The 23,888-nt window shown below is 54.5% G+C and overlaps 1 protein-coding gene across 4 annotated transcripts in view; it reads left to right on the forward strand.

Moving 5' to 3' along the window:
- Positions 1 to 715: 715 nt before the first annotated feature.
- OGDHL (oxoglutarate dehydrogenase L) overlaps positions 716 to 23,888 on the forward strand; it is a 28,952-nt gene continuing 5,779 nt past the window's right edge. The window contains exons 1-16 of one of the 4 annotated variants that reach the window (XM_055275344.2): positions 716 to 819; positions 4,499 to 4,703; positions 6,144 to 6,314; positions 11,266 to 11,368; positions 11,758 to 11,873; positions 12,025 to 12,179; positions 13,026 to 13,172; positions 14,187 to 14,277; positions 16,804 to 16,983; positions 17,135 to 17,263; positions 18,042 to 18,221; positions 18,523 to 18,675; positions 19,264 to 19,366; positions 19,895 to 20,023; positions 21,039 to 21,189; positions 23,462 to 23,589. In XM_055275344.2, coding sequence (XP_055131319.1) covers positions 4,500 to 4,703; positions 6,144 to 6,314; positions 11,266 to 11,368; positions 11,758 to 11,873; positions 12,025 to 12,179; positions 13,026 to 13,172; positions 14,187 to 14,277; positions 16,804 to 16,983; positions 17,135 to 17,263; positions 18,042 to 18,221; positions 18,523 to 18,675; positions 19,264 to 19,366; positions 19,895 to 20,023; positions 21,039 to 21,189; positions 23,462 to 23,589 — 2,140 coding nt within the window. In that variant the 5' untranslated portion in view covers positions 716 to 819; position 4,499. Of the gene's footprint in view, positions 820 to 845; positions 1,090 to 4,498; positions 4,704 to 6,143; positions 6,315 to 11,265; positions 11,369 to 11,757; positions 11,874 to 12,024; positions 12,180 to 13,025; positions 13,173 to 14,186; positions 14,278 to 16,803; positions 16,984 to 17,134; positions 17,264 to 18,041; positions 18,222 to 18,522; positions 18,676 to 19,263; positions 19,367 to 19,894; positions 20,024 to 21,038; positions 21,190 to 23,461; positions 23,590 to 23,888 lie in introns of those variants that run through there. The other 3 variants (XM_055275343.2, XM_055275347.2, XM_055275346.1) reach the window with 3 other exon arrangements.

Raw genomic sequence — 23,888 nt, forward strand, 5'->3', positions numbered from 1 at the left:
TGATGGCAACTTGAACCACAGGTGTGTTACGCTCCTATACAAGAGAGCCCTGCATTTAAATGAGAACAAAACCCAACAGAAAGCTGAAAAAAATGCAACAGAAAACCCCAAACTAACAAATAACGGGAGATGCAAATCGTTGATAACAAGTGAAATGCAGATTAAAACAATAACAGGACATTGCATCTGCTATTCTGATAATAATTAGAAAGCTGATCTCTATCCCAGAGAAAGTTCCACGCAGGATCCTAAGGGTATGTGTATGAAGAAGTTCATTGCAGCCTTGTTTGTGGCCACAGGGTGGTGAGGACAGCCTGGGTCACCATCACTGGGAGGATGAATCAGTAAAATGTGTATCAGATTTGGGGTAAGCACTTTTCACGCATTATCTCATCTTTTTTTCAAAACATCCCTAAGATAGTGGAACTTTTCATAGCATTCCCATTTTACAGACGACAAAACAAAACCTATCCTCTCCTACACACAAAGGCTGCTTGTCCTCTGGTACATTCGTCCTAGTTTTAGGACGAGCACACGGGGTTCAGGGCCTCAGCCCCACCCTGCGGTCTCAGAGAGGAGTCCCCCCTTCGGCCGTGGGCGACCTCGGGCCTGGGCCGCCAGCACCGTGGACAGCGCCAGGCGCGGGGCGGGGCGTCCAAGGAGACGTCACGACGCGCGGAGTCTCAGGGGCGCGCGCCCGTGGGCGGCTGCGTCACGTGACCCAGGTAATTGGCACGGCGCGCGCGCAGCCCTTCCGCGCAGCCCCCTGACCTGCAGCCTCCGGACCTCGCTGCAGCGCGGACCCCGCCCGCCCGCCCGGTGAGCGCGGCGGCCCGCCCCCTCCCGGTGCCTGCGCCGCTGCTTCTCCTGCCGTCCTGGGGACCGGCCCCGCAGCTCCTCTCTCCCCGGTCCTGGGGCGCCGCTGCCCGCAGCCCTGAGTCTGGCCCCGCCGGGGGGAGGGGGAGGAGGAACAGACCGTGACCTTGGCTCCGACCTTGGCTGGCCGTGGCCTCCCCCGGGACCCCCAGCCCATCGCGCGCGTACCACCCGGCTAGTCCAGGGTCCTGCGCAGAGGAGCGGGTGCTCGCGGTGGGTTTCTCCAGCCCGAGGACTTCAGACTGCCCCGCGCCTTCCGTGGCCAGGGGAGGGCCCGGAGCTGCGAGAGCTGTGCGGGGGATGGGGAGGGTGAGCGCTGTGCACCTGGCGGGACCCGTAGGCAGCTTCGGACTACCAAGGACCCTAATAGACGGTTTTAACCGCGGTCTGCGATTACAGATGAGAAAACTGAGGCCCGAGAGAGGGCGGCATGGCCTGAGGTCGCTGCTGGCATGGGAAGAGCTTCTTCCGCCCCCAGGGAGATGTGGGAGGGGGACGGGGTAATCCCGAGGCCACAGCAGGCTGCAATACGCATTCGCCGAACCGGAGAGACCCTTTGACGCCCCTGGGCCACCTGGCTCATGCAGGCCCTAGCAGCCCCTCCCCAGTGTCTTGGAACAGGCCCCATCTAATTAGAATTGCGGTTTGTTGCTGAGCAAAAGCTCATCCGCTTCTCAGAAAGTGGGGTCAGAGTAGACCTGCTGAGAGAATCCAGGCTCTGCTGCAGCCCAGCTTAGAGGGCCCTCTGGGGAGAACCCTTCCTGGCCTCTGTTTACTGATCTCTGCAATGGGTGCATTAGGGAGTAGTCCTCACTAGGGCACCCCAGACAGGGTCGTGTGTGTGGGAGTCTTAGTGGCCATGGTGTCGGCAGTTTTCTGGGGTTGGGTTGAGGTTCTGAGGTTGGGTTGGGGATGCTGTGTGACCTTGTCCCCAGAGAAGAGACCCCCAAGAGATACCCAGGGCAACTCTGCTGGAGTCTGGACTGGGCAGGGGGTTGCACAGGGTACCTGACTCTCACTCCTTGTTGCTGTCCTTGACTGTATGGGCAGGAACTAGCAGGGCTGGCTTGGGCTCTGGCTCTAGATACTGGGCCCTCATGCCCTGCTGGGATGCAGGTGGGGATTGGTGGCAGGCTGCCCTCCTGCCAGGCTGGGTCAAGGCCACAGCAGTGCCCAATGTCCAACCCAGACTGTTTAGTGTTTATAAAACAGTGTCCCTGCACCGGGCCATTCTGGACACAGCCAGACTTTGTCCCTATCTGGCTCAAACTGCCCCATTCCCCTGTGGGGGTGGGAGTGGGGCTGGCAGAGGGAGCAGCTCTGGCTCAGCTGATGGGAACTGCATCGCTAAGAGAAATCTGGCTTACATATTGACTGCAGTGATCAGGGCACAGTCGCTGGAACCACACACAGCCCTGTCACTCACCAGCTTAGGCAGTTTAGCCTCTTGCACCTCAGTTTCTCTGTTTATAAAGTGGAACTGATATGAGTGCCCACCCCATGGGATGTTGAGAGGATTAAATGAGCTCAGTATCTGTCCTAGAATCAGTGCTCCTGACGGTGCCTATTATGTTTATTCCCATGACGATGGTCTTGGTATCTAGTTTCCTTTGCCATAGACTGGGGATGATAAAGCGTCCTGGGTTGTGGATTCTTTTAGATGCTCTAGAAGATTCTCCCTGATGCTTTAGGAGCTCCTGGGCCCAGTGGCCAGCTGGGCTGGCACGACCTTCTCTTTGCCCAGGCCTCTGGGATGGTCAGAGGCGGAACAGGAGTTGGGACCCTGGCTGCCTGACACCAGAGCTCATGCCTGGCACTTGGAGAGGTGCTGCTCTCAGAGGAGCTGGCCCCGAGTGCCCCGCACTCTAGGGCTTGGCATCATTGGCTCATGGGCTGGGCATGTGGGAGGGAAGCTTGGGGCACTCAGAGGCTCCCAAGCTCACCTCCCTCCTCCCCGCAGTGGAATCTTTTTTGTTTTGAAAATGTTCTCTGTTCAAACTTGCTGCTGGTTGCTCCAGGAGCCTGTCCTCCCTCCATCGAGGTGACATCACCGCTTTCCTCTGGCTCATGTGAGTTAGAAGGAGGGCTGTGCCCTGCCCTCTGGTGGGGCCTGACCTTTTGTGGAAAGTCCAGCCAGTGAGTTTCTGGTGACGTGGTTGAGCTGATGGCAGGGGTGAGGCAGAAGGGTGCAACAGGTGGCCTGTTGGCTGAGCACACCTGACCAGGAGCATTGGCTCAGGGCCCGGCCTGGACAGTACTTGGAAGCCAGTTATACCCCAGAATGCACATTTTCTGGGGCCTGAGCTGTCCAGGGGTAGGGGACTCCTCCTGCCTGGGCAACCCCTGGTGGGGTGGTTCTTGTACCCCGCTTACAAGCTGGGCGGTCTGGGCAGGAGGGCATTAGCTGGTATTCACAGGGAGCTGCTCTATGTCCAGGCAGTGGTTGTGCTGGAGCAGAGGAGGGGGTTCTGCTCACAGTTGTAGGGTGGGGAACAGAGGTCCCACTTTACACATCATATGTAGGATGAGGTGGCAGGAGTATGGGGTGATCTGGGACCTCAGTGGGCCCTATCAACCCCTAACCTGCCTGGATAGGGATATTTGGGGGTTCTCCAGGATTGGCAGAGGCTCTTAGAACTCTTATCCTCTGCGGAATGGAGAAAGCCCCCATCACTAAAAGCCCAAGATTTAGATATTTTCCCTGGGAAGGCACAGGTGACAGAGTGAGGTGAGATGAGCTGCAGGGCCTGGTTCCCCCTGGTCTGAGTGGGCTTCCAGTCTGTACCTGCCTGGGCTGTTAGCTGTCTTGAGTGGCGCTAGTCCTGGGTGTAAGCTCTCAGGGTGTCCAGAGTATAGGAGCCAGAGAGGGCAGCTCCAGTCCAAGGGCTGGGCTGGGCCTGGGGCTGCCTTCCATTCTACTCTTCCTGCCCTTCCAGACTTTAGCCCTTCCTTCAATGAAGTGGGCCATTGTTGGGCCTAGTGTCACCAGCCTTCTGGCTGGGCCTGGGAGAGAGGGCACTCTGGGCCAGGATTGCAGTCTGGTCACTTTTGGTCTCAATGACTAGAGCCACAGCCCTCCTGAGATAGTGTGCCTCTATCATCCCCTGACACCTGTGCTCACTGGATGCTTTTGTCCCTGCTTTTCCCTGACCATGCACGACACACCTGACCCCTGGAGGACTCCCTGCCCTGGTTCTAGGGTGGTGGGCCTGAGACCCACTCCTTCTTGGTGGTACTCCCTGCACCTGCCCTGTGGCTCTCCGAGTGGGCTCCAGGACCTAGGTTGGGTGCTCCCTGAGGCAGAGCCTGGGGAGTTCATGTCTCTGCACAGGCTTTGGGGACTATCAGGGAAGGAGTGTGGTCTGGGATGAGTGGGGCACAGCAGGGCTGGGGCTCAGGGCTGTTTGATATCTATTGATAGAGTTTACTGAGCTGGGGGCTCCCACCAGACAGTAAGCCGAGGGGGCTGGGAGAGTGTCACATTCCCAGTCTCATCACTGCCTAGCCCGGCACCATCTGCCCAGTGGGAATGACAAGTGCTGATGAGCAGACAGTGGCTTGGTAGAGCCTTTTCCTCTCTTGGTCCTGCCATTTATGCCTCTCCTTCATTGCCTGTGACCAGAATGAGTCAGCTGAGGCTGCTGCCGTCCCGTCTTGGGGCACAGGCTGCAAGGCTCCTGGCTGCACATGACGTCCTGGTGTTTGGCTGGCGCAGCAGGTCCTCCGGGCCACCGGCCACCTTCCCAAGCAGCAAAGGTGGAGGCGGTTCCAGTTACATGGAGGAGATGTACTTCGCCTGGTTGGAAAACCCCCGGAGTGTCCACAAGGTCAGCACACGCACCCTACCCTGGGCCACTGCAAGGATGGGAAGCCCTTGGGGGCCGGGCTGTGGCAGGGCAGTGGGGAGAAGCAGCTTGCCTGCTGTGTGATCCTGGGCAGGTTTCTTTGCCTCTCAGGTCCTCAGTCATCAAAGTCTGTTGCTTTCCCGTTGCTGAATCAGCCAGTGGGTGGTGGTTTTGATTGAGAGGCCCTGGCCATGCCCTGCTCAGCCACACTTGAGCCATGCCGTGCCCCTTTGTCGTGCTCTGCTGTCTCCGTATGCCCCCTTGTATGTAATTAGGGACATACATGTTTGTGTATGTATTGATCTGATAAAATAAACACTTGCTGATAGTAAAGAAAAAAATTAAACCATATGGGAGGGTGAAAAGTGAAGTTGTTCTCTGACCCCTTCACCTGCAGTAGAAAGCAGTGCAGTCACATGATCCAAAGCCAGAAGGTATAAGAAGTTACACAGTCAGACAGCTCCCTCCTAATCTATCCTCATCTGCTCAGTTCCCACTGTCCCCCAACTTAGTGTCCTCTATATCCTTTCCAAGACTTGCATTAGGTAAACTTACTGCAAATGTAACTCTGGATTTGTCTCCCTTTATGCAAAAGTAACCTGTAACACATACTATTTTGCTCCCTGATGTTTTGCTTGGTGATGTATCTCCAAGATCTTTCCATATCAGTACATGAAGAGCCTCACTGTTCACTCTGTCCAGCTGTGTAGTATTCCATTGCATGTATGTGCCACCCCTATTCCTGCTGATGGACATCTGGTTCATTTCTAGTCTCTGGCTGTGGCGAACAGTGCTGCAGTGCATCATCTTACACCTTCATCATCTTGCACCTGCAGAGCCATCTGTAGGGTAAATTCCCCAAAGTGGAATAGTTGGGTCCAGGAGTGGCTGTGTATAGTTTTGATGGGTATTGCCAAGTTGCTTTCCATGGGGATTGTACCAACTGAGTCTCCCACCAGTGCCGTATGGGAGTGCACAGAGGAAAGCGCGTTTACACTGTTCTTCTGGAAAACACATGCAAATGCCTGTGTGTGTTCACATCTGCTTTTTGCTTCTACACAGAGAGTAGCAGCCATACCTCCTCTTCTGCTTCATTCACTTTAAAACATATCTTGGCAATATTCCATATCCACAATACTGAAAGCACCTTTTTAAAAGACTGTGTAATCTTCCAGATTCTAAATGTAAAATCATTATTTAGCCAGTTTTCTATGGATAGCCATGTAGGTTGTTTTCACATTGTCAATTTTTATAAATAGTTCTGTAGGGAACATCCTTGTATGTACATCTAGGCACCCTGGGAAGGCCCTGAGAGCTGTGGTCCTCAAGGAAGACCTGACACTCCCTGGGGCCTCAGCCTGGGCCACCCCTGACTCTTCCCAGGCCCTGACCTGGCTGCGTTCTTGTTTCTGCCCTGCCTAGTCCTGGGACAGCTTCTTCCGGAAAGCCAGCAAGGAAGCCTTTTCTGGCTCTGCTCAGCCACGGCCCCCTTCTGTTGTCCATGAGAGCAGGTCTGCAGTCTCAAGTCGGACCAAGACCAGCAAGTTGGTGGAGGACCACCTGGCCGTGCAGTCCCTGATCCGGGCATACCAGGTGAGGGGCAGCTGAGGCACAGCCTGGGAGGCTGCACTGGCTCCTGGGGTGTGGCCAGGCACTGAAGGGAAGGAGTCTCAGCTCCAACATCATCTCCCCAGAGAGCCCTTCTCCTTGTCCTCTACTGAGCGGCACCTACTCCTCTAGCCAGTGTTTGCCACATCACCATTCAGAGCACTTACCACCCGCTTGAATTTTTTTTTGTGCATACTGACTTGTGTGCTTGTGGTCTGCCCCTTGCACACACCATGCCCCGAGTACGTGGAGGAGCACTTAGTAAGGGATCAATTCCAAAGCCTGTTGAATGAGGGGTGAGTAGATTAACCCTTGTTAATTCTGTTTTCTCCTCTAGAATGGGCATCCCAGGAGAACAGGGACTGATACAGCAGGTGCCTAATTCATGTTTATGGAATGAATGGTTCAGTAAACAATTCTCCCCCACCAGTTGCTCCTCCTGGAGACTTAGGCTCTCCCAGGCTGGGCCCCTGCTCTGTCAGAGTCCCAGTGATGGTCTGTGTTTTTGGTCTTGACCAGACAGGACTAATTGGAGGACTGCTGTGGTGTTCAGGACATAACAAGTGTAATCATTTGGAATATCTCTGGGAACTGCTGGCAGGAGGTATTCCGTCAGGGAAATGTGAGGCAGCAGCAAGCCACAGCAAGGCTAGGGTACGAGGGGCATTAGCAAATGGAAATAATGCTTTGCCTCTGAATGAGGTGCCCAATGTGTGGGATGGAACGGAGTTCCCTGTACACCACCCACCTGGGGATGGAAGAGGGAAGGTGAGCAGGGTCGGGTTTCCTTCTGGCCTGAGGACCCATCAATTGTGGGCCACCTAGGAGCAAACAGCAGCTATTGTGTATTGTGTCTTTCCTGGCTGGCTGAAAGAAGCAGACAGCGATCTAACCCTTGACTTCAAAAATGAAGAACAAGGATGTAAAACTGTATGTTAAATACAGGGAAACGTTCAGGGTGCTGCCTGAGGGCCTTATCTTCTTTTTTTTTTTTTTTTTTTATTAATTTTTTTTGCATACAAAAACAATAAACATTTTCTAAAAATACATACAAACAAAAAGATGCGTATCAAACATATTAGGAAGGTTGCACATGGGAAGTCGGGGAATAGAAATGGGGGTGGGAGTTAAAATAAATGAGAGAGGGACTTTATATGGATCAGTGATAATAACTCAATCCTCTATTTGACAAAGAAGAGGGAGAAGGAAGAGGAAGAAAAAGAAAGTGGGATAAAGGATCAGAAAGGGAGGAAAATAGAAAAAATTAGAGTATGACTCCAGGGTAGATCTGTTTTGTTGTCATTGAGTTGGTTGGTTGGTTTGTCTGTTGTATTCTTCATGTTTCGCCAAGTTGGCCAGACTGGTCTCGAACTCCTAGCCCGAAGTGATCAACCCGCCTCGCCCCCCAGAGTGCCGGGACCACAGGCGTGAGCCACCACTTCCAGCCCCCACATTGCTTCTGGCCTCCGTGGTAGACCTCCCAGACGGAGCGGCCAGGCAGAGGAGCTCCTCACTTCTACCCAGACACGGGGCGGCCGGGCAGAGGGGCTCCTCACTTCCCAGACGGGGCGGCCAGGCAGAGACGCTCCTCACTTCTTCCCAGACGATAGGTGGCCGGGCAAAGGCGCTCCTCACTTCCCAGACGATGGGTGGTCGGGCAGAGGCGCTCCCCACTTCCCAGACGATGGGTGGCCGGGCAGAGGCGCTCCTCACTTCCCAGACGATGGGCGGCCGGGCAGAGGCGCTCCTCACCTCCCAGACGATGGGTGGCCGGGCAGAGGCACTCCTCACTTCCCAGATGGGGCAGCCGGGCAGAGGCGCTCCTCACCTTCCAGACGATGGGTGGCCGGGCAGAGGCGCTCCTCACCTCCCAGACGATGGGTGGGAGGGCCTTATCTTCTAAGCACAGGTCTCAGCCCTTCAGTAGCTCTTTGTTCTTTGATTAACCAAGACGAGACATTAGAGAGTTTTCCTGGCAGGGTGGCCTCTGGATTCAGGTGTGTTACTCTCTTGTGCCTGGTGTGGATGAGCTCCCACCAGGAGGGCTGCAGCCCCTTACAGGCCAGTAGCAGGCACAGCTGTGGTTAGAATCACCTACACACTGTACTGAAAAAAAAAAAAAAGCACTGTATTATTATAAGCATTTTCAAACATATAAAAGGCAGAAGGATAGTGTAGTGAGCCCACCACCCATCAATCATGGCCAGCCTTGTTTCATCAATTTCCCCCTTAGCCCCCGCTCACTGCTGATTATTTTGAGGCAGATCCCAGATATAGCATTTCATTCATTGAACATTTCAGTATGTATGTCTAGAGAAAAGCGCTCCTTAAAAAATGTGCCATGATACCATTATCACATCTAAACATAATAATGCCTAATATCAAATATGCAGTTGACATTTGTGTTTGCCTTTTGTCCTGTGCTTTCTTTTTTTATTTTTAGATGGAGTTTTACTCTGTCACCCAGGCTGGAGTGCAGTGATGCAATCTCAACTCACTGTAACCTCTGCCCCACGTGGTCAAGTGATTCTCCCGGCTCAGCCTCCTGAGTAGCTGGGATTACAGGTGCTTGCCACCACGCCTGGCTGATTTTTGTGTTTTCAGTGGAGATGGGGTTTCACCATGTTGGCCAGGCTGGTCTTGAATTCCTGACCTCAAGTGATCTGCCCGCCTTGGCCTCCCAAAGTGTTGGGATTACAGTGTGAGCCATTGCACCCAGCCTGTGCTTTCTTTTTACTGCTTCTTTGAAGCAGGATCCAGCTAAATCCACAGGTTGCAATAGGCTGATGTGGCTCTTACATCTCTTGTGCTTTGCAGGTTCCTCTCTGTTTTTTTTTTTATGATGTGGAAAAACCAGGTGGTTTGTCCTGTAGGGTTTTCCTGAGTCTGGATTTTGCTGATGGCTTCCTCATGATGTCATTTCATCTGTCCCATTGTCCCATGTAATTTCTGTACTTTGACAATTAGATCTAGAGGCTCAATCCCATAGACATTTGATTTTTTTTTTCAAAATCAGCTTCCTGGTGGTGATGGTGATGGCACTTGAGCAGTTAGCAGCTGTGGATAGTGATTTCCCAGATCCATTAACTCACTAGGGGTTGCAAAAATGGTGATATGCCAATTCTGTTTTCCCTTCTTTATTAACTGAAGTCCCGTTATCAGGAGAAACTTCCGTTTGTTAACTCTGTTTATCCTGAGGTGCAGATTGTATAGGAAAGACAGGATCACTGCTTGATTTTTTTCTTTTATTCAGTGATTTTCAAAATTATGAGGTGATTCCCTAGCACACTCCAAAAGTGACTAATGAAAGTTTATCTTCCTTTGTTTGGATTCATATGAATGCATGCGTGTAAACATATTTGATGAGTTTCAATCTGCTGTAGATATACTGTCCTTATAGTTGCTCAAAACTTGTCCTTATTCCCAGCACTCGTGGTGTTTGAACACTGCCTTGATGTCAGTATAACAAGATGCTCCAAGCTCAGCTTGTACATTTCTGCCTATTCCGGAACTGTCCAGGTCTCTGGCTGTTTCCTGCTATTGGTTTGATCATTACTTCTGGGCCTTTTCAGGAATCAGAGCCGGGAAAGGGTTTATACTGATGCTTCTAACGTGCTGCAAATGTGGGATTTGGGGTTTGTCCTTGACGCTGTCAATCTTATGGCACCATTGCCTTTTAGATATGCCAAAAACAGAGTTTCTCAAAGATGCCAGTACAATGGCTTGTTTGATTTCCCACAGCTCACATGCAACAATCTTAGAATAACGGTTCTTTTTTTTTTTTTTTTTGAGACAGAGTTTCTCCTTGTAGCCCAGGCTAGAGTGCAGTGGTGTGACCTCAGATCACTACAGCCTCCACTTCCCAGATTCAAGCAATTGTCCTGCCTCATCCTCCCAAGTAGCTGGGACTACAGGCATGTGCCGCCACGCCCAGCTGATTTTGTATTTTTAGTAGAGACAGGGTTTCACCATGTTGGTCAGGCTGGTCTCAAACTCCTGACCTCAGGTGATCCACCCACCTTAGCCTCCCAAAGTGCTAGGATTACAGGTGTGAGCCACTGTGCCCAGCCAGCATAACAATTCTAACACTATTACGACTGACTGGTAATAAAAAAGACTTTATGAGTTTTTTTCTGTTTGTCTTTAGGGAATATTCCATTAGTCAATTGGAATAGTTTCTCTCTGTATATTTATGTCACTAAGTGGACGTATTTATTCATTTGATTCGTTTCACTTTCAATTTTTAAGACTTAATTTTATTTTATAATAATGTAAAATATTTACTAGGTTTGAAAGTCAAATCTTCAAAGCATAGTTCTTAAAAATCTGGCTCCTAGCCCTGCCCCTCTATCCTATTTTGTCCCCTCCCCTAGATGATAATTTTTCTTATGTTATGGTTTTTTAAATTTTATGATTTGCCCTTGTAATGCATATATTTATTTGTGTCTCCTGTTTATTAGATAATATGTAGTCCACCATACACACTTTGCTAGAATTTGCTTTTTTGCTTAACAATATTTTTTGGAGACTACCTTGTAGTATCGGATGGGGATTTTTCTTCTTCCTTTTAATGGCTCTGGAGTGCTCTGCTGTGTGGATCGCCCATATCCATGCACCAATCTCCTGCTGATGGACAGTGGGGAAGTTTCTAGAATTTCACTATTACTGATAGCACCGCAGTGAACACCTTCGTGCATAGGTCTTTTTCCTGTTTTTGCCAGGTGCATGTTGTACTTCTAAACCAGGTTGAGCTCCTGCCACCTTACTGGCTGTGGCTGGGGTCTCACAAGCAGCAGTGAAGTCGCTGCGGGGCAGAGACATGGGGAAGCTTAACATTTGGAAATGGGAAGAGAGGGGCTGGGGCCCAGAGCCTTACGCTGGAGGAGGTCTGTCCAGCTGGGTCCCAGCCCCACCCTGCTCTTTTCCCTCCTCCCAGATCCGGGGTCACCATGTGGCCCAGCTGGACCCCCTGGGCATTCTGGATGCAGACCTGGACTCCTTCGTGCCCTCAGACTTGATCACAACCATTGATAAACTGGGTAAGAGCCTTCGTCAGGACGGCCATGGCAGTGCTGTGTGGGTGGCCCAGTAAGGGGCCCATGGGCCCTGGGGACAGCCTGATCCTCGGGAATCCATGGAGCTTGGGGAGCAGCCCGCAGGGCCTCCTTTCCACCTTGCCTGTGTACTGCCTGTTGTTCCTGAGAAGGACGCCTGCCACTTTCCCTCGCTTGTGCCCCATGTGTTCAAGCCTGAGAGGCTTGTCCACCCTGCCTCCCTGGGCTCACTCTCACTTCTGCTACCCAGGCCGGACCCAGAGGGAGGGCACTGGGGAGACTGGGAGGTCTGGTGAGACTGCGGGGCTTTACCTGGGCCTGACCTCCCTCCCTCCACTCTGCTGCCCGGGGCTCGGCCACACCTCCTTCTCCAGCCTTCTATGACCTGCAGGAGGCTGACCTTGATAAGGAGTTCCAGCTGCCGACGACCACCTTCATTGGGGGCTCTGAAAACACCCTCTCTCTGCGGGAGATCATTCGGCGCCTGGAGGTGAGCACAGGCGGGTGTGTGGGTTGCAGCTGAAGCAGCTCTTCCGAGCTCGCCAGAGGATGGGAAGGCACTGTCTTTTTTGTTCCAGACAGCAGGGATGTCAGCCATCCCTCTTCCCCGCTCCTCATGGGGTCCCAATGTGTCTCCCCAGAACACCTACTGCCAGCACATTGGCCTGGAGTTCATGTTCATCAACGATGTGGAGCAGTGCCAGTGGATCCGGCAGAAGTTTGAGACCCCTGGTGTGATGCAGTTCTCCAGCGAGGAGAAGCGGACACTGCTGGCCCGGCTGGTGCGCTCCATGAGGTTGGCACCACCCGGAGGGCCAAGTGGCTGGAGGTCCTGCTCCAGGGCTCTATGAGACGTTCCACACCCTGCCTAAGAGAGCAGGAGGGTGCCACAGGAAGGCAGGACTGGATCGGCCTCACTGCTGGCTACAGGGAGGAGAGTTGGGACCAGGTGTTTAGGCAGTTTGGCCAAGAGCTGGCCCAAGGCAGAGCAGGTCAGGTGGGCAGGGATGAGGCTCTAGGAGAAAAAGACAGCAGGGACACTGAGCAAGGCCAGAAATGGTGGGAAGTGGCTGTGGGAATGTTTGGGCAGAAAATTTTCCCTGGTGTGGAGTGAGTGTGGCCGTACCACCTGTCTGTTCACTGGACTTTTCTGAAGCTGGGTCCCCCAGGGCTGCAGGGGCTAGGGGAGCACCTGACTCAGCTGCTGGATGCAAAGTGGATTCCTGAGCAGCGAGGTGCGGGCTGGAGTTTGGATCCGGCTGGGTGGAGATCTTTGGGACTTGGCGAAGAGAGCCCTTGGAGTGTGGCAGGAGGGTAGTGGGGCTAGGAGCGGGTGGGCAGTAGCCTGTTGGAGGAGCTTGGCTATGAGGAAGAGAGAGGGCGGCAGCTGGGAAGGGGTGTAGGCAGAGGCCTTTGGTTCAGCTGGGAAGATGCCTAGCCTCCCCTAACCCTGTGTTCCTTTGCTGGGTGGGACAGGTGTGGTATCCATGGTGGGCCCTGGACCATGTAGATGGAAGGAGGGTTTGTGACTTCCTCTGTCCTCAGCATTCAGCTCAGAGCACTCGTGAACAGCCCCTGTGAGCCCCAGTCCCCTCCCTCTCCATCCCTTTCCCTCTCCTGTCCCCATCCTCTCCCCAAGCAGGTTTGAAGACTTCCTGGCCCGGAAATGGTCCTCGGAGAAGCGGTTTGGCCTGGAGGGCTGTGAAGTGATGATTCCTGCCCTCAAGACCATCATCGACAAATCCAGTGAGATGGGGATCGAGAATGTCATCTTGGGGATGCCACACAGGTGGGTCCCCCTCCCTGCCATGCCTTGCGCATTCTCCTCCAGCCCAGTGGACAGAGGTGGTAGAGATGAGATGGAAATCAGAGCAGAGGTGTTGATGGGGCCTGGGGGTAGAAGTGGGTTTCCTGGAAAGTTCTGAGTCCTGGGCCTGGCCTGCTCATCACAGAAATTGCCGGGCACTCGGCCAGAGTCACCTGGGGCCGGGTACTAACCAGGTTATCAGGCACCCTCTCTCCCTGGCCATGTTGCCGCTGTCCCTAGCAAGGGTGAGATTTCAGAAAGGGGTGCACGATACTTCTTGAGGTTCCTGTGGACAAGGAGAGGTGGAGGGGTTTCTTCCAGAGAAGGGAGGACAGGGCCTGGGCAGTTGTTCCCGGGTCGTGTCCCCCACAGGGAGGTTTGTGGAGGTGAGCTGAGGGTCTCTGACCTGGCTGCAAGCTGACTGCGTGTTCCCTTGATGAAGATCTGGGAGGTTTGCTCAGCAGTGGGGCGTTACCTCTGAGCTGGAGCCTGTGGGGAAGCAGGAGGGGGAATGCAGTCTGGGGGACGGACCTCTGTGGCCAGGGGTCCTGCTGAGTGGGCGTGTGCAGATGTGCAGAGTGGCCTGTGGGAAGGGCCCTGGGCTTTTCCCGTGACCAGGGAGCTGCTTGTGGTTGGGCTAGCCCAGGGCCGCATCAGCATGAGGGCATCCAAATGCATGGTGCAGGGGTCCCCATCCATGGCTGGCCTGCCAGGACCTTGGGGTTTGTCTGTCATGGGGGGCCTGGGAATGCCCAGTGTCTGGTCAGAGAGTTAGGCAGAGCTGGCCTAGTGGCCTAAGGCAGCAAGGAAGCATGGGGCTTTAGGCCTTGGGCCATTACAGCAGCAGGAGAGGATGGTGCCTGGTGATTGGGTGGCCTGAGGAGGGCTCTGGGCACGAAGAGGCTGTATTAGGCCAGGCCAGGCCTCCACAGCGGGGGAGGGAACCCTGAGGCCTGCGGGCTTTGCCAGGTGAGAGCCCGGCCCCTCTGGCTCCAGGGGAAGGCTGAACGTGTTGGCCAACGTGATCCGCAAGGACCTGGAGCAGATCTTCTGCCAGTTTGACCCCAAGCTGGAGGCGGCGGACGAGGTGGGTGCCATGCCCAGGTCCCGGCACCCTTGGAGAGCTGGGTGTTTGGGAGGTGGACTGGAGAGGGGCTGAGCTGGGAGCTTCCGGGCTGAGATAAACCTTGAGATGGATGCATTGGAGAAGCCTGCAGGAGAGAGGCTGGGTGTTTGCCTGAGGCCCCTAAGGCTTTTTGGAGCAAGGGCTGCAGTCTGTGGTAGCTGGGAGGGCCCTCAGATAATCTGGATCAACCTCCCTGTTTTGAGCTAGGGAAACTGAAGCCCAGAGATGCAAAGGCTTGCTGGAAGTTGCTCAGTTCTGCTCATGTGGCTGTGCCTCCATGTCCAAAGTCCTGTCCACCAGCCAGGAATGACTCCCTTGCTCATTTGTTTGCCCAGCAGAGCCTTGGGAGGTGAGGATGGTTTTCCGTACCCATTGACCTGCTGAGGAAATGTTGTTCCTGCTCCCACCCCCTCCCTGGGAGGCCTTGGCCAGGCCTTCAGCCCAGACTGCCTAGCCTCTTTCTTTGCTTTTCTTTTTGAGATGGAGTTTTGGTCTGGTTTCCCAGGCTGGAGTGCAATGGCGTGATCTTGGCTCACTGCAACTTCTGCCTCCTGGGTTCAAGTGATTCTTCTGCCTCAACCTTCCAATTAGCTGGGATTACAGGCATGCGCCACCACGCCCGGCTAATTTTTGTATTTTTAGTAGAGATGGGGTTTCACCATGTTGGTCAGGCTGGTCTTGAACTCCTGACCTCAGGTGATCTGCCTGCCTCGGCCTCCCAAAGTGCTGGGATTACAGGCATGGAGCCACCGCTTCCGGCCAACTGCCTAGCCTCTTTCAAAGTCCTGCCCATCTTCCCTTTTGGTGGCTCTCTGGGTCCTCTGGGCAGTGAGCCTGTCACTCCCTCTTCTGTGTCCCTTTGCCCTCAGGACTATCTCTCCTGCTGTCTCCAGCCTGCTGCCGTGTGTGTGTGTGTATGTGTGTGTGTGTGTGTGTGTGGACCCATACCTACTGGCTTCTATCCCAGGTCTTTCTGACATCCTGTTTCTTTTGTTCTAGTACCTTCAGCCTTCTAAGCCTCAGTTTGCTCTTCCATAAAACAGGGATAAAAGTGCATGCCCCAGAATGGTTGCAATGAGTCAAAGATGACCTGTGTGTATACTGGAAAACTTGGCCAAAGGATGTTTAAAATGAAATTACTATTTTTTTTCAACTGAAAAAGAAATTTGATCATTGTGAAAACAACAAAACAGAACAAAGCTAATACAATGAGAATATGTTCCTCAGTGAGACTCCATTCTTGTGGCCAGTTTTGTTTGTGTGCTTCTGTTGTGTTTAGGTGTGTACTTCTAGAAACATTTCATGCTGATACAAACAAACCTCTTTGTCCAGTGCAGACTTATTTGTAAGAGGCCATGGGCATAGCCGTGATGCCGGGTGGCACCTTGCTGTTTTCACTTAACAAGTTGTCATTGTTTCCTGCCTGCACACATGGGCTACCCCAGGCTTCTCACAGCTAGAGCATCCCTCGTGCTGGACATTGGGTTGTTCTAATGAGGGTCCTTGCACATGTGTGAGTGAATCTGTTAGATGGTGTCCCGGCAGTGCAGCGGCTGGAGCTAAGGGGGTGGGACCGAACGACCCTCCCAGGAGCTGGCAGATGTCAGCGAGCCCATCCACAGTGTGTGACGGTGCCAGAGCCCCCACCCCACTTCCTCCCACATGCTCTCGAATCCTTTCATCTTTGCCAATATGATAGGTTCAAAAGAGGATTTTGTTGTAATGCATTTGTTTGTTATGAATTCAGTTGCTTATCTTTTCACATGCTTTTGAGCCATTCATATTTTTCTGTAAATTCCCGCTTGTGGCTTTTGCTCATTTTCCTATGGAGTTTTTGGGCTTTATCTTCCTGATTTGTAAAAGTGTTTTGTACATTGAGGGAATTTGCCCTTTGCCTGCATTTGTTTATGAATATTTTTCTCAGCTTGATTTGTTTCCCCTGTCGCTGGGTGAAGTTTGCTTCCTCATGGCAAATTTGTCAGAATTTAGGTGTCTTTTGTGTTTTCTGGTCTTAGGATATTGTGTAGAATGCTGTAAGTCTTCCTTGCTTCAGGGTCATAAAATGTTGTGTGTCCCTCATTGCTGCCATTGGTTTGAGGAGTCAGGGGATTCAGCTTCAGTGTTTGCTGGTGGCCTGGCCGAGGGTCTCCGCACTGATGCCTAGGCACTGCCCTTCTCTCCCTGCCTTCCCCGCCGCTGGATGGCTTCTCTGCCGCTGGATGGCCTTCCCCACTCTTATGCTCTCCTGCTCTGTGGTCAGTGTACAGAGAGGCTCTGAGCCAAGGCCTGGGGTCCCTGCCTTCCTCCCTCAGGCCAGTGAAGAGGGGCAGTATGATGAGGAGAGAGGGGTCAGGGACAGCTTGGCCCTCCGAGGCAGTGGGATCTGGGGAATGTGCCAGCCTGACTGTGGGCTGCAGTGCCTGCTTGTGTGTCTGCCTGTCTGATGTGGGAGGGGAGGATCCATCATGTTCCCATCTCCACCTTCAGGGCTCCGGGGACGTCAAGTACCACCTGGGCATGTACCATGAGAGGATCAACCGCGTCACCAACCGGAACATCACTCTGTCGCTGGTTGCCAACCCCTCCCACCTGGAGGCAGTGGACCCTGTGGTGCAGGGGAAGACAAAGGCAGAGCAGTTCTACCGTGGAGATGCCCAGGGCAAGAAGGTGAGCTCACCTAGGGGAGCCCCGAGGACCTGGGCCCTTCAGGGTGGGCCCAGAGGGCTGGGCTGGGCCCTGGGTCTCCACAGTACAGGTGTGGGGCTGGGCTACATGGGCTGCGGCACGCAGCCCCTCCTGGCTCACACCTGCCCTGCAGGTCATGTCCATCCTGGTTCATGGGGACGCCGCCTTTGCTGGCCAGGGCGTGGTATATGAGACCTTCCACCTGAGCGACCTGCCCTCCTACACGACCAATGGTACCGTGCACGTCGTCGTCAACAACCAGGTGAGCGTGTAGGCTCCATGCTGGGCCTCATAGCGTCAGCATCCCTGGAAATCCAGGCAGTAGCTTGGGGGGAAGTGAGATGCTCCTGGCCCTGAGCCCACTGCTGTGCTGCTTACCAGGCAGGACCCTGCTCTTCCCAGCCTTGGTGTCCTGGTCTGTGAAATTGGAAGACACAATAGGGAGGGATAAGTAGGGCTGGAAGGACCAAAGAAGCACCTGTGTAGCAAGTGCCTCGTGGAGGCTGGCCGTGTGCAGCCCCGCATGGGCAATCTTAGATACAGGGACCTTGGTGCCCTTTCTGTAAGGCAGCTGAGCTTCTAACAGCTCATCTGGAGTCTAGAAAGCCCTGTGTTCACTGCCTTGTTTGCATTAAGTCACGTCGTCGTCCTTGAACATCCTGTGAGGTGGGAATTTAAGTGAGCCCTTTTTATAGATGAGGAAACAGGCTGTGATGGAACGTAAGCACCTTGCCCCAGGTTGCAGTTAGCAGTTGTTGGGACTGGGATTTTCCAGGCCTATGTTCCTCACTACCAGTGTGTCAAAGTGACTGGCAAAAAAGAGCAGGCTCCACCCAGCTGGTGTTGCTGCCGTCCCTGTGGGAGCTGTTGCTGTGTCTAATTGTGGGGCTGCTCACCATCACCCTGTTGTGTCCCACATCCCTCCTGGGCACCTCAGTGGACCTTGAGCATCCATCCCCCTGCTCAGTCTCCAAGGCTGGCACCTTCTATCTCACTCTAAGTAAATTGAGAGGCGCAGCAGGTTTCTCCTGCCTCTGCAGATTGGATTCACCACAGACCCCCGAATGGCCCGCTCCTCACCATACCCGACTGACGTGGCCCGGGTGGTCAATGCGCCCATCTTCCACGTGAACGCCGATGACCCAGAGGCTGTGATATACGTGTGCAGTGTGGCAGCCGAATGGAGAAACACTTTCAACAAAGATGTTGTCGTGGACCTGGTGGGTCTGGGGACTGAGGCCAAGGCATGGGTGGGTGGCCCATCCCTGCTGTGCTGAGCCAGCCAGGTCTTCAGCATCTTCAGCACTCAGGGCTGGGAGTGCTTCTTGGATGAGAGATTTATGCCACCAAGAGCAATCTGTGCAAAGGCCTGGGACAGGACCTTCATTCGGTGAGAGGTGATAGTGGAGCTCAAAGGGCTCCCAGTGGGTGTGCCCTGCCCAGATATTCCCCAATTTTGCAGCAGCTACATTGACCACACAGCGTAGGGGAGGGCCTGAGCCCCTCTGGCTGCTCCTGCAGGTCTGTTACCGCCGGCGCGGCCACAATGAGATGGACGAGCCCATGTTCACCCAGCCGCTCATGTACAAGCAGATCCACAGACAGGTGCCTGTGCTGAAGAAGTATGCAGACAAACTGATTGCCGAGGGCACAGTCACCCTGCAGGAGTTTGAGGTGGGCAGGCAGGCTGCAGGGGCGCCCAAGACAAACTTTGGGTGGGGACCCTGGGGAGGGGTTGTAGATGTTACCAGCCCAGTGCTGGGCACTAAGGATTTAAAGAAGTAGCCACTATGGTCCTTATCCCCAAGAGGCCCCAGTTACCAAAAGGGACCAAGAACTAAGGATGCAGTTACAGCCAAGTGGGACACAGTGGGTACTGCAATGTGGGGGAAGCCCAGCCTTGAGCAGGAGTGCAGGAAGGCTTCCTGTAGGAGGCGGCCCCGAGCTGGGGTCCCCATAATTATCTATGGAGTGTTGGTCCTTCCACCTTCATGGAGCTCTGAGAGCAAGGACTACAAGTTTCCGGAGCCTTCTCCAAGCCCCTTGCTGAGTGCACTGCAGGCCTGCCCAGCCTCGGGGTACCTGTACAGGATATCCTGAACTCTGAGACTTTGGCTTCTAGCCATGAGGTCCCTATAGGCCAGAGACAGAGAGTTCTAGAAGAACTTGATGTTGGGGACCAGGACTTGTGAGTCCAAGTGGACTGGGCCTCTGGCTGCCCAGGGCTTTGCTGCTCTGTCCACATCTTCACCCTGATTCCAGGAAGAAATTGCCAAATATGACCGGATCTGTGAGGAGGCTTATGGCAGGTCCAAGGATAAAAAGATCCTGCATATAAAGCACTGGTTGGACTCCCCCTGGCCTGGTGAGCGAGCAGTGTGTGGCTCAGAGGGACTCCCCTGGGCCTTGAGGTCTTGCATTGGGATCCGGACTGGAATGGCCCTGGGTGACAGCTGTCATTGCCTAGTCTAGAGGCTGCAGGCTCTATCCCTGAGGCCCCAAAGCTGCGTGGGGCCAATTCCTGCAAGTCAAGGATAGCATTGCCCTCTGAGCATGGATGGCCAGGTGCTCACTGAAAAGGGAGGGCACAGCCAGGTGGGAGAGGAAGCCCTCGGGCACTGGATGCTTGGGGCCAGGGTGCTCAGAGGGCCTCCCTGGGGGGCAGGGTTAGAAGAGCTGTTACCCTGGGGCCCAGAGGTGGGTGTTGGGCCTGTGGGGGAGTTGCAGCTGTGGCTGTCCAGCTGTCCCAGGTCCCAAGGGTGGGCTCAGGGTGAGTCCGAGTGCCAGTGGAGTTTGGGAAGCCATGGAGCACTCAGTCCTGGGGAGGCAGGCTGGCCAGGGGGGTCAGAGCCCACCGCTGACACAGTGTGGACAGAGCCTCGCTCCCTCTCAGGCTTCTTCAACGTAGATGGGGAGCCCAAGAGCATGACGTGCCCAGCCACGGGGATCCCTGAGGACATGCTCACCCACATCGGCAGTGTGGCCAGCTCTGTGCCCCTGGAGGACTTTAAGATCCACACCGGTGAGGTTGCTGGGCAGGCTGCAGCCCAGGCTACTGGTCCCACCCCAACATTGTGCCTCGAAGGGAGGTTGGTTGGGATGCAAGAGACATGGTGTGTCGCATTCCTGCTCAGTCTGCAGTGGGTCCACGTAGCTCTCGGCACCTCGTCTGTGCCCGTGACAGTAGCTCTTCTCAGGGTGGGCGTGGTGAGCTGGGCAGCTCCAGATGCCACACTCCCAGCTGGGTACCAGTGATTAGTCTTAGGTTGGGGACCTTGGATTTTCCAAATGCCTTTGCCGGGGCGTCCCTGGGTCAGGCAGAAGAGCAGGAAAGCAAGGGCTCCCATACAGGGGCTGGAATGCAGCCTGGAACGTGGGCAGGATTCTGCAGCTGGAAGGACGGCAGCTTGCCAGGGCCTGGACCAATGACCAAGGGCAGCCCCCCCCGTCTGGGGTGAGACTGGAATGTGGGTGGTCACCGACTGCACTCCTTGGCTGGGGTCACTGTGACCTTTGCCTGGGAAGTCCAGAGGGTCCCCTGTGGCTGTTTTGGGGTGCCTACACACCCTCTGACCCACCTGGAGGAGTTCTGAGGGGGTTCCCTTACAGTGTGCACTGAGACCGAATGTCCTGGCGCAGATGCTGACAGTGTTTGGGGCATGTGCCCGCTCTGTTTGTGTGTTAGCCTCTGTGTGTGGGGCCGACAGGAGCACAGCATAGGCCTGGGGACTTGGGGTCAAATCCGAGTACCTTGACAGTTGTGTGATCTGAGTAAATGACTCCAAGCCTGACGGTGTCTGGAACGTGGCCAATGCTTTCCAAGTGGTACCTGCTCCACCCCTCCGCAGGCTCAGGGTGGCCCCTTGTCTCAGCTGGAGGAGGGGTGCCTGGCCCTGGGCCCTCCTGCAGCATCCCTGCCCTCCGACCAAATCAATAGATGGTTGCCCTGCTTTGTGCGGGGTGTGTGCTGGGCACCTACGTACCCGCCCCAGGGCTGGCTGTCCCGTGGCCCTCAGGCCAGCACTCCCCTCCCACAGGCCTCTCTCGCATTCTGCGTGGCCGTGCGGACATGACCAAGAACCGGACGGTGGACTGGGCATTGGCAGAGTACATGGCCTTTGGCTCCCTGCTGAAGGAGGGCATCCACGTGCGGCTCAGCGGGCAGGATGTGGAGAGGGGCACGTTCAGGTGAGCGCAGTGGGGCTCAGCATCCGCACAGGAGACCCGGAGCAGAAGCTGGGCCTGGCTTGGGGATCCCGAGGGGGCCTTTGTTGGGATGGGATCTTCACAGCATCCCTAGCCCCTGCCTTCTGGCGGCATCATCAGATAGCCACCTCACTGATCCCCCAGGGCAAGTGTGCAGAGCTCACTGCTGGGCCCAAGCTGTCCACTAAGGTCAAGCTGGTGGCCGTCTGTGGTCCTCAGGATCGTGTGTGTGTGTGTGGGGTGTGTGGTGAGTGTGGGCAAGTTGTGTGTGTGTGTTTAGTGTGTGTGTGGTGTGTGTGTTTAGTGTGTGTGGTGTGTGTGTTTAGTGTGTGTGTGGTGTGTGTGTTTGGTGTGTATGTGGTGTGTGTGGTATGTGGTGAGTGGGGGGAGTGTAAGGGGTGTGTGTGTGCATGTGTGTGGTGTGTTTGGTGTGTATGGTGTGGGGTATGTGTGTGGCGTGTTTGTGTGGTCTGTGTGTGGTGTGGGTGTGTGATGTGTGTGTAGGTGTGTTTGTGTGGTGTTTGGAGTATGTGTGTGGAGTTTGGATTGTGTGTGGTGTGTGTGTGGGTGTGGTGTGTGGATGGGGTGTGTATGTATGGTGTGTGTGGGGATATGTGTGGTGTGTGTGGTGTGTGTGTGGTGTGTGTGTGTGGAGTGTATGTGTGGTGTGAATGGTGTGTGGTGAGGGGGGTGTGTGTATGTGGTGTGTGTTTATTTGTGTGTGGCATGTTTGTTGTGTATGTGGTGTGTGTGGTGTATGTGTTTGTGTCTGTGTGTGGCTGTGTGGTGTGTCGTGTGTGTGTTGTATATGTGGGGTGTGTATGTGTGCAGTGTTTGTATGTGTGTGGTGTGTATGTGTGTCTGTGGGGGGTGTGTATGGTGTGTGTGAGGGTGGGTGTGTGGTATGTGTGTAGTGTGTGTGTGGTGTGTAGTGTGCGTGTGATATGTGTGGTGTGTGGCATGTTTGGTGCGTGTGTGGTGTGTATGTGGGGTGTGTGTGGTATGTGTGGAGTGTGTGTGGTGTGGAGTGTGTGCGTGTGATATGTGTGGTGTGTGTCATGTTTGGTGCGTGTGTGGTGTGATATATGTGGGGTGTGTGTGGTGTGTGTGTAGTGTGTGTAGTGTATGTAGTGTGTGGTGTGTGTGATTGTGTTTGTGGTGTGTAGTCTGTGTGGTGTGTGTTTTGTGGTATGTGTAGTGTGTGTGGTGTGTATGTTTGGTGTGTGTAGTGTGTGGTGTTTGGTGTATGTGCATGGATATGTGTGGTGTATGTGTGTGGTGTGTTTTGTATGTGTGTAGTATGTGTGGTGTGTGTATATGTGGTGTTTGGTGTGTGTGGTGTGTGTATGTATGTGTGTGGTGTGTGTGTGTATGTATGTCTTTGGTGTGTGGGGATGTGTATGTGTGTGTGGTATGTGTGACATGTGTATGTATGTGTGTGGTGTGTGTGTGTGTACTGCTGTTAAGTCAGCCCCTATCTTGCTTGTTTGCAGTTGTCTTTGTGAATCCAAATGGGGACTTGACACTTGTCAGTTGTCCACATCACATTTCCTCTGGTCCGGGTTCCTAAAATGTTCTAGATCCTGCCTCAGTCCACTCCTGGTTAGCAAGCCAGGGTGGTGTGGCTTCCAGGACTTGACCAGCTGGCTTTCTCATTCCTGGTTGCTCATCTTGGCTGGTCTTGCTCCAACCAGGGCCCAGGTGGCCCCTCTGATGCACCCTGAGCTACATGTCAGTCCTTGCCAGGGACTGGGGTTCAGCCAGGTGCCCCTCACTTACTGTGCCCACCTCGGCTACTGCACAGTGGTTTCTGTCTCTTGTGAGTTGGGACAGGGCTGGTGAGATGGTAAAGAAGCCAGTAAGACGGGGCAGGGGAAGTGGCCTCCTAGGGTCTCTGGCTCTAGCTGGCACCTGGGAAGTGTCTCATCAGGTCCCCTTTATGGGTGAGAAGCTGACATTCAGAGAGGTGGCACAACTCACAGCTCCTTCCCCCAGAGCCCCCAGTGCGTGGTGTGTGAGGGCTGCTGGCAGGCAGGGGGCAGGCTGGGGAGGCCTGGCGGGGGACAGGCTGCAGGAGGGACCACATGGCTCTGGTTTTCCACAGCCTTCTTGGATGCCATCCTTTGGGACCCTGCAGGTTTCCTGGGACAGTGACGGAGGCTTGCCTGCCTCCTGCTGCCCAGCTCCCCTGCTCCAGGTGAACAGGTGCCAGCCCACCTGCCCTCTGTCCCTGCCCCGGTCTGTGTCTCTGCAGTCACCGGCACCACGTTCTCCATGACCAGGAGGTTGACCGCAGGACGTGTGTGCCTATGAATCATCTCTGGCCTGACCAGGCCCCGTACACCGTGTGCAACAGCTCCCTCTCGGAGTACGGAGTCCTGGGTGGGTCCATGCTCTCCTGCAGGCCAGGCAGACCCCAGACACCTGGGGACCAGAGATGGGCTGGGAAGGGGCCAGGGCCAGGGCCTGGGAGGGGCGAGAGATGCTCAGAGGCCCTTAGGGGATGGCCCTGGGGGATGGTGATTGGGCTGCCCTCACCTTAAGGCCATGTGGGAGGTGAAATCATGTCCCATCTGGGCCCCTTGGGGATCCCAGTTGGGCGGCCCTGCTTGCTTTGAGGGAGCTCTGTGGGTATCAGGGCCCCAGTGGGCCAGACAGAGAGCCCAACAGAGTCTGCGTGG

This window comes from Symphalangus syndactylus, chromosome 4 (assembly GCF_028878055.3).
Source record: "Symphalangus syndactylus isolate Jambi chromosome 4, NHGRI_mSymSyn1-v2.1_pri, whole genome shotgun sequence".
Taxonomy (NCBI): Eukaryota; Metazoa; Chordata; class Mammalia; order Primates; family Hylobatidae; genus Symphalangus; species Symphalangus syndactylus.